Source organism: Tupaia chinensis, unplaced genomic scaffold (genome assembly GCF_000334495.1).
Source record: "Tupaia chinensis unplaced genomic scaffold, TupChi_1.0 Scaffold000231_1, whole genome shotgun sequence".
Lineage (NCBI taxonomy): Eukaryota > Metazoa > Chordata > Mammalia > Scandentia > Tupaiidae > Tupaia > Tupaia belangeri.
Genome location: NW_006159706.1, coordinates 2,017,119 through 2,026,254, shown reverse-complemented (window position 1 = coordinate 2,026,254; position 9,136 = coordinate 2,017,119). Strand labels below are relative to the sequence as shown.

At 44.8% G+C, this 9,136-nt stretch overlaps 1 protein-coding gene and 1 pseudogene across 2 annotated transcripts in view; one reads left to right on the top strand and one right to left on the bottom strand.

Annotated features, from left to right (window-relative positions):
- Window positions 1–9,130, bottom strand: part of TMEM219 (transmembrane protein 219) — a 17,233-nt gene extending 8,103 nt beyond the window's left edge. Inside the window, exons 1-3 of one of the 2 annotated variants that reach the window (XM_006148199.3) lie at window positions 9,067–9,130; window positions 7,865–8,063; window positions 7,587–7,776 (exon numbers count right to left, since the gene is read on the bottom strand). In XM_006148199.3, coding sequence (XP_006148261.1) covers window positions 7,587–7,776; window positions 7,865–8,029 — 355 coding nt within the window. In that variant the 5' untranslated portion in view covers window positions 8,030–8,063; window positions 9,067–9,130. Of the gene's footprint in view, window positions 1–7,586; window positions 7,777–7,864; window positions 8,295–9,066 lie in introns of those variants that run through there. The other variant, XM_027771732.1, reaches the window with a different exon arrangement.
- LOC114007776 (uncharacterized) lies at window positions 5,272–5,370 on the top strand (annotated as a pseudogene).
- Window positions 9,131–9,136: the final 6 nt, after the last annotated feature.

The window sequence follows — 9,136 nt, the reverse complement described above, 5'->3', positions numbered from 1 at the left end:
AAAAAAAAAAAAGGAGAAAGAGAAGATTCTCTTTCTCTTTCTCCTTTCAGGACTCTGGCACACAAGCACACATGCCTAGTTTGTTTCTCAAGCCTCCAGCCCATAGTGTGGCTGGATTCCACATGGCTGACAGTGTAGTTTGAGTCCCAGACCCAGTGGCTTGAGGGAAACACCAGGAACATGTGTGTGCATGCCCAAAATCCCGAAAGGAGAGAGAAATGAGAGGGGATTGTGGCGTGATCATTTCTCATGGAGGGTGCATTCTTGCTTTTTAAAAAAGAAAAAAATAGTTCTCATAGAATTTTATATGTATGTTTTTTGGTTGTGATTGTAGTGTAGGTACCTGTTAATATTTCTCTTTTTTGCACTCACATATTAAGTAGTTTTCCATATAGTATATATAAATGTCTTCAACAGTATTATTTTGATGGCTATAAATAGATCAATTCTGTGATTAGATAATTTGTTAATGCTTTCCCTATTAAACATCTTTATCATTTCCTATTTTTTATTTTTATTATTTACTTATTTATTTATTTCCTATTTTTTAAATATTTTTGATAAAATCACTGTAAATATCTTGATATACCTTGCATTTTTCTTTTGAATCTTTTCTTTTGGATTAATTTATCTAAGTAGGATTTAAGTAGTATCTAAGTAGGATCTAACTAGTATTACTGAATCAAAGGAATGGGCTTTTTAAAAAATGTAATTTAATTCATTATTATTATTTTTTTAATTTGACCAGAGAAGGACAGAGAGAAAGAGAAGGTGAGAAAACAAGCTGCCAGGTCCAGGACGTAAATGACAGTTGGCCATGTGGGAGTCCAGCACCTGAACCACCATGGTACCTGCCAGCCCCGAGAATGGACTTTTTTGGGAACCAGCAGTTAGCGTAATGGCTATGTCGCTGGACTCCCACGTAGTCGACCGCAGTTCACGTCCCGGACCCGGTGGCTTAAAACACACGCTGGGCGCATGTGCATGCATGCCCAAGATCCTGAGAGGAGAATGGAGGAAAAGGGATTGCGGCGTGACCATCTCCCCCTGGGGGGTGATTTCTCGCTTTCTGTCTCTCTGTCTCTCTCTGTCTGTCTGGCGAGCGCACGAACCCTAAAGCGAAAACCTCCCCCCCCAAAAAAAAAGAATGGACTTTTTTTTTTAACTATACAAGTTCATTTTGTTGTGGATTCAGAGCACACAGAGCATGTAGGTGGAAACCATACACACACACTAAAATAACCCATATATAAAACAGATGTCCAAGAGGCCCACAGTTTGGTGGGCATCCTCAGGCCCTCTCCATGCCCATTTAAAATGTGATAAGTACAGCCAGATTATCTAACAGGGAGAGTGCCCTCACATCAACAATTCTGGGTTTTCTTGTTTGTTTGTTTCAGTTTTGCTATAGAGTGTGTGTGCTCACCAGAGAGAGAAAGAAAGAAATCACCCCTGAGGAGGGATAGTTAGACTGCAGACCTCCACTCTCTGGGCATTTCAGGCACAAATGCACACAAGCCTGGCATATTTTCCAAGCTGCTGGGTCTGGGCCTCAAACCTTGGTCGGCTATGTGGGAGTTCAGCACCTTACCCACCATGTGACCTGTTGGCCCCATCCTCAAATAATCTTTTTATTTTCTTTTTTTGAGAGGTTTTTGTTATAGGGTGCATGCACTTGCCAGAAAGACAGAGAGAGAGAAAATGAGACATCACCCCTCAGGGATGGCCACGCCACAATCTCTTCTCCTCCATTCTCTTCTCAGGATCTTGGGCACACACACACGCACCCAGTGTGAGTTTAAGTCACCGGGTCTAGGACTTGAACCGCGGTGGACTACATAGGAGTTAAGCGACAGAGCCATTATGCTAACTGCTGGTCTCATCATATTCTCTTCTTTTTATTTTTTTGAGAGGTTTTTGCTATAGGGCGCATATGCTCACCAGGAAGACAGAGACAGAAAGCGAGAAATCACCCCCAGGGGGATGGCCACGCCACATGCGCCCGGCGTAAGTTTAAACCACTGGGTCCGGGACTCGAACCGCAGTCGACTGCATGGGAGTCCAACGGCACAGCCATTATGCTAACTGCTGGTCCCCTCAAAAAATCTTTAATATTACTTTTTTTTTTTTTTTTTTTTTGCTAGAGGGCACATGTGCTTACCACAAAATGACAGAGAAGAGAAGAAAGCACACACACCCCTGCCCTGATAGGGGAATGGTCACACCACAATTCCTTCTCCGTTTCTTTCTCCTTTCAGGACTCTGGCACACAAGCACACATGCCTAGTTTGTTTCTCAAGCCTCCAGGTCCAGGGCTCAAACTGTGAGGTTGGCCACATGGAACCTGGCTGCCTTAACCACCTGGCCACAGAGCCGGCCCATTATTTTGTTTTTAACCACTATAAAAAAGAATAGAACTTCTTCACAGAAGCAGAACTTAAGCCAATCCTAAAATTCATATGGAAATTCAAGGGATCTGGAGTAGTAAAATAATCTTTAAAAAAAAGACAAGGTTAGAGAACTTGTATTCCCTAATTTAAAACTTAACTATGAAGCAACAGTAATCAAAACAGTTTGGTCCTCACATAAGTACAGACATATAGGCCAAGTGTGTAGAACTGACAGTGCAGAAATACACCTGTACATCTATGGTCAATTGATTTTTTCATGCCAAGACCATTCAATGAAGAAAGAATAGCCTGTTCAACAAAAAAATGCTAGAACAACTGCATAACCTCATGCAAAAGAATAAAGTTGGAGACCAGCAGATGGCGTGATGGCTACATCGCTGGATTCCCATGTAGTCGACTATGGTTCGAGTCCCGGACCCAGTGGCTTAAACTCATGCCAGGTACATGTGCACGTGTGTCCAAGATCCTGAGAGGAGAATAGAGTAGAGGTGTTTGCAGCATGGCCACCCCCCCTGGGGAGTGATTTCTCACTTTCTGTCTTTCTGTCTCTGTCTTTCTAGTGAGTACACACGCCCTATAGGAAAAACTTTCCCCCCCTCAAAAAAAGAATAAGGTTGGACATCATTCACACATCATACACAAACATTAACTAAAAATGATCATAGACTTAAATGTAGAACATAAAATTATAAAATTCTTAAAATACAGGAGTAAATCTTAGTGACATTGCATTGCACAGTTCTCTTAGATTTGAGACTAAAAGTACAAATTTTTGGGGTGAGCAGATGGTGTGGTGGGGACCTGGTGGCTTGTTTTCTCACTTTTCACTCACTCTCTGGTCAAGTTAAAATAAATAAATAAATGAATAAATAAATAAAGTTAAATAATTCTTTTTATTTTTGAGAGGTTTATGATACAGGGCATGTGTGCTCACCAGAAAGACAAAGACAGAAGGTGAGAAATCACTCCCCAGGGGGATGGCCACGCCCTTCTCCTCCATTCTCCTCTCGGGGTCTTGGGCATGCATGCATACATGCCCAGTTTAAGTTTAAGCCACCAGGTCTAGAACTCGAACTGCTTGACTGTGTGAGGCCAGCAACATAACCATTATGCCATCTGCTGGTCCAAAACTTTAGCAGTTTTAAATGGGAAGTCTCTACCTGCGCTCTCAGTAAGCAGATGCCGAAGACAGGGTAGGATAGAAAAGGTTTCCTGAGGTGGTCAAAGCTGCGAAGATAAAGTGGAGGGAGGCAGGCTTGGGCAGGGGAAGCCATCAAACCTGTATGGATATGACGAATGCTCTGGCAAGACACCTCTCTGGTCAAATTAAAATAAGTAAATAAAGTTAAATAAAATAATTTTTTTTAAAAAAGTACAAATAACAAAAGAAAAAAAAACAAATTAAGCTTTATCAGAATTAAAAATTTTGTGGACCAACTGTGGTGGCACAGTGATGACACAACCCTCTGTGATACTGAAGCCAAAAAGGTCCCAGGTCTTCTCTGCACACCAGGTGCACACATATGTACCTGTGATCCAGGCTGGCTGAGGCAGGGGGAAGGATCATGGCATGAAGACTCTGTTGGGGGTGGCTCTCTCTATATATCTCCCTCTCTCTCTCATGGAATAAATAAATAAATAAAAACTTTTTTTTTAGAGGTTTTTTGCTATAGGGCGCGTGCGCTTGCCAACAGAGAGAGACAGAGAGACAGAAAGTGAGAAATCACCCCCCAGGGGGATGGCCACGCCGCAATCCCTTCTCCTCCATTCTCCTCTCGGGATCTTGGGCACGCACGCACACGCACCCAGCGTAAGTTTTAAGCCACCGGGTCTGGGACGCAAACCACGGTTGACGGTGTGGGAGTCCAGCGACATAGCCATTACGCTAACTGCTGGTCCCATAAATAAAAACTTTTTAAAAACTTTTAAAATTTTGTGTTTCCAAGAAAACCATCAATAAAGTAAAAAAGAGGGGGCCAACAGGTGGTGTGGTGGTTAAGGGCCCTGGACTCCCACATGGCTGACCGTGGTTCAAGTTCTGGACCTGGCGGCTTGGTTTCTCACTTTCCATCTCTTTTTCTCTCTCTGTCCCTAACTGGTCAAATTAAAATAAGATAAATAAAGTTAAATAATTCTAAGAAAAAACATGCTTAAAAAAAAGTAAAAAAGACAACTCACAAAATGGGAGTATGCACATCATATATCAGATAAAGGACTGGCTATCTAGTAAATATAAAGAACTCTTAAAATTCAATAATTGAGGGACCAGCAGTTAGCGTGATGGCTATGTTGCTGGACTCCCATGTAGTCGACCACGGTTCGCATCCCGGACCCGGGGGCTTAAAACTCACGCCGGACGCGTGTGCGTGCGTGCCCAAGATCCTGAGAGGAGAATGGAGGAGAAGGGATTGTGGTATGGCCATCCCCCCTGGGGGGTGATTTCTTGCTTTCTATCTCTCTGTCTCTGTCTGGCTGGCAAGCGCATGTGCCCTATAGCAAAAACCTCTCCCCCCCCCAAAAAAAAAAAATTCTATAATTCAAAGAAAAATTACCCACTTTTTAAAAAATGGGTGAAGTGGGCCAGCAGGGGTTGGTGTGGTGGCTAAGGCACTGGATCCCACACAGCAGACTCTGTAATTTGAGTCTCAGACCCGGCAGCTTGAAAAACACACCAGGCACATGTGTGTGCATGCCCAAAATTCCAAGAGGAGAATGGAAGAAAAGGGAGTGTAACATGGCCATCCCCCATGGAGTATTCTCACTTTTCCTCTCTCTTCGTCTCTCTCCAGCAAGTACACGTGCCCTATAGCAAAAATCTAAAATTTTTTACAAAAGGATGAAGTGTGCTTACTTCAATAGCACATATACTATGACACATATAAAATTGGAAAGATACAGAGATTAGCATGGCCTTTGTGCAAGGATGACACTAAATAAAATTGGAACAATACAAGATTTGCATGGTCTCTGTGCGAGGATGACAAAAAGTTTGTGAAGTGTTCTATATTTAAAAAAAAAAAAAAAGTCGGGGGGGGGGGGGGGGGCTGGATCCTACACGGTCGACTGAGTGGTTCAAATATCAGACCCAGCTGCTTGAAAAATATGCCAGGTGCATGTGCATGCATATCCAAAGTCCCAAAAGAAGAATAGAGGGAAAGGAACTGTGGCATGGCCATCCCCGCTGGTGGCTTGCTTTCTCACTTTCCCTCTTTCTCTGTCTCTCTGATCAAGTTGGAAAGTAATAATAATAATAATAAAGTTAAATAAAATAATTCTTTTAAAAAATATAGGGTGGATAGATAAAAATGTGGAATTTTTACAATTAATGCTATCCAGCAGTGAAAATAGGTGAGAAACTGATAAATGCTATAACACGAATGAACCTTAAAAATACCTGCCAACAACAGCAGTTCAAGTCTCAGACCTGGTGACTTGCTTTCTCACTTTCTTATAGCAAATTTAACAATAATAAAATTAAATAAATAATTATTTCCCAAAAAAATGCTGGCCCAGCTATAGTGGTACCACTGTGCAAGGCTGGAGACCTGGCACGGGCCTGTAAGCCGAGCTAACTGGGAGGTCGGGGCATATAGCTTGCAACGTGGTGAGACCCTGTCAAAAAATACCTATTTCACTGTCTCTCATTTTAAAAAATGAAAAAAAAAAAATACATACACACATACACACATAGGTCTCTACACTATGCCAAATCTAATAATCTAGTCTCAAAAGACTACATATTGTATTAAATGTCCTGAAAAGGCAAATCTAGAGACAGATAGATTAGTGGTTGCCTTAAGTCGAGAGACTTGGGGGAAGGCCGGAAGGGGTGACTGCTAATGGGCACAAGGTTTCTTTTGGAGTGATGAAAATGTTCTAAAATTGATTGTGGTGATGGTTGTACACTTTTGTGACTATACTAAAAGCTATTTAATTGTGCCCTTTAAAGGGATGAATTGTATGGTGTATGAATCATACCTTAATAAAGTTGGTTTATATACCTTATTCCTGTTTTTTGTTCATACATATGTACACCTGCACATAGACAAACCTATCCCTCCCCTCCTGCCTAGATACACTTTTAGGAGAAACTTAGAATGACCTTAGTGTTAGAAAGAACTTCAGAAATCAGAAAATTCTACCTTTCTCTCTTCCCTTTTCATTGGCTCATTCTTTATTATTTAAGAGAGAGAGATTTTTGCTATAGAGCACGTGTGCTCACTGGAGAGACAGAGAGATAGAAAGTGAGAAATCGCTCCCGGGGGGGGGATAGCCACACCGCAATCCCTTCTCCTCTATTCTCGTCTCAGAATTTTGGGCATGCACGCACATAGTCCCAGTGTGAGTTTTAGAGTTTTAAGTCACTGGGTCTGGGACTTGAACTGTGGTTAACTATGTAGAAGTTCAGCGATGTAACCATTACACCATCTGCTGGTCCCATTGGCCCATTCTTTAGATAAGGAACCTCAGGTCAAAAGTCATATAGGAATGAATGGTACCCACTGACTCTCTTAGCGTAATGGCTATGTCGCTGGACTCCCACGTAGTCGACCACGGTTCGCATCCCAGACCCGTTGGCTTAAAACTCACGCCGGGCGCGTGTGCGTGCGTGCCCAAGATGCCGAGAGGAGAATGGAGGACAAGGGATTGCGGCGTGACCATCCCCCCTGGGGGGTGATTTCTCGCTTTCTGTCTCTATGTCTGTCTGGCGAGCGCACTCGCCCTATAGCGAAAACTTCTCCAAAAAAAAAAAAAATAGGAACTCAACATTTTCCCAAAAGACTATGAACTCTTTGGAAAATGATGCTAATTTTTTTTTCTATATTCTCTGTAGCACACAGAGGTATGCTAAGCACATGGCAGGTACTTAAGATGACTAGCATAACTGGACAGAACATGCTTCTCTGATGTCCCCGAGGAAAAAGAAGTTGTCTCCCAAGAGAGGGATGAAAATGATCCCTGTATCAAACCTAGCCCAATCTCATCACACTTCAGAACTAGAAGTGGAAAGAGAGAACACTGCGAGCAGTACGTTCACTGAAAGTATCCAGGCCTTAGGACAGCGGAAGTGACTAAAGCCCAATGGATGTGCCCGAAATCACCAGGCTGGTGAGGTCAGAGGCAGGGCTCAGCCTGTGTTCTGATGCCCAATCCCGCAGTCCTCTCTGATCTCACCTTTCAATCCCATCTCTCTGCCCCGGACCTGGGCTTGGAATGTCTGGGTCTTGTTTCTGTCTGGACCATCTTCGAAGTTCAAGGTGGTCAGTAAGCCTACAACGTGAGGCCCATGCCACTTTCTTGTGGCCGTCCCATTCACAGGGCACAGGGTCAGCTGGCCAAAAGATCTCAAAAAGGTGACCCAGTCCTGTGTGAAGAAGGAAGGTAAGAGAGGTGAGATGAAGTTAGCAGCAAGAGCAGGATGTTATCACAAGCATGAGCAGGAGGGTACTTACCTGAGGGATGTCAGGGCTGCGCAGGCCAGTCCTCTGGGTGAGGAGGAAGCCACCAAGGCCCAGGCCCGAGAGGCCAAGAAGCAGCAGGATCAGAGTGGCACAGACCAGAGGTGGATGGTGGGCCAGACAGAGATGCAGATTGTGCCCTGCCTGGCAGTTGCCCATGGGGAGCAGAGGGGTCTTGGCCTCCGCGGAGAGCCTGTTAGTGGACAGACAGGAAGAATTGGACAAGAGCTTGCTGGTCAGAAGGCCCCTGCCCATTTTATGCAGAGGGAAGCTAAAGCTCAGAGAAGACAAGGAACCTGCCCGAGGCCACACAGCCAGTTAATACAGAGTCAGGGTGAGAATCCAAGGCTCTGGACTTCTAAAAGTTCATCTCTCTGCGGCACTCAAAGTTTACTGCTTTTCATTTCTAAAGTAAACAAGGCGGAAGCAGAGCAGAGCACTGTGTTCTGGAAAAAGGGAACTGAAAGAATTCTCAGATGGAGAAGTAGGAAGTAGCTGCTCTGGGCCCAGGATTTGTCAAAGAACAGTTCCAGTCCCAGCCCAGACAAGGAAAGTGTTTGACAACACTCGGCTCTGGAGCTTAACAGCTACGTCTGAATCCCCTCTGCCTGCTGCTCACTGGCCAAGTGAGACCAAGCCAGTTAACCTGTGAGAGAAGAATCCGTACAACTGGAGTTCTAAGAACACCAAGCAATGAGGATCCAGCAGAGAAAGTGGAATGCATGGTACTTGGCCAGGCAGGAATTCAACAAATGCCCATTTCCTTTCTCTGTGTCATATTGGTCCTTAAAACCACGGAAGGCAAGGCAAAAATACTGTGGGGGAAACTGAGGCCTGGGGACATTAATATGGGCATGGTAGGGCCAGGGTCTGGAGACCGGCTCCTGCTTCCTTCCAAGTGGAGTGCTGACAGCCTGATGAGAAGGAACACCCACAAATCTGGAAGGTGAAGGGGTAACGGGTGGGGAAAAGGAGGGAGTCACCGGAATGCAAGTGTCACACAAATGCTCAGCCCCTGCCCTGCCTTCCGTCCCCGCACTTCTGAAAGGAGAAAAGAAGGGAGAGGGAAGGGCAGAGCCTGAGGGTCAGCGGATGGCGGGGCACCTGGGCCTGCCCTCCCCGCCAGAGCCCCCTCCTGAAGGATCTCAACACCCGCATCCCTTCCCGATCTAGCAGCGTCGGGCTAGCTAGCTCACCGCTCGCAGCCGGGCGGAGGCCAGCGCCCCCCGCGCCGGCACGCGTGGAGCCGCGAAGGGGCGGGGTCCG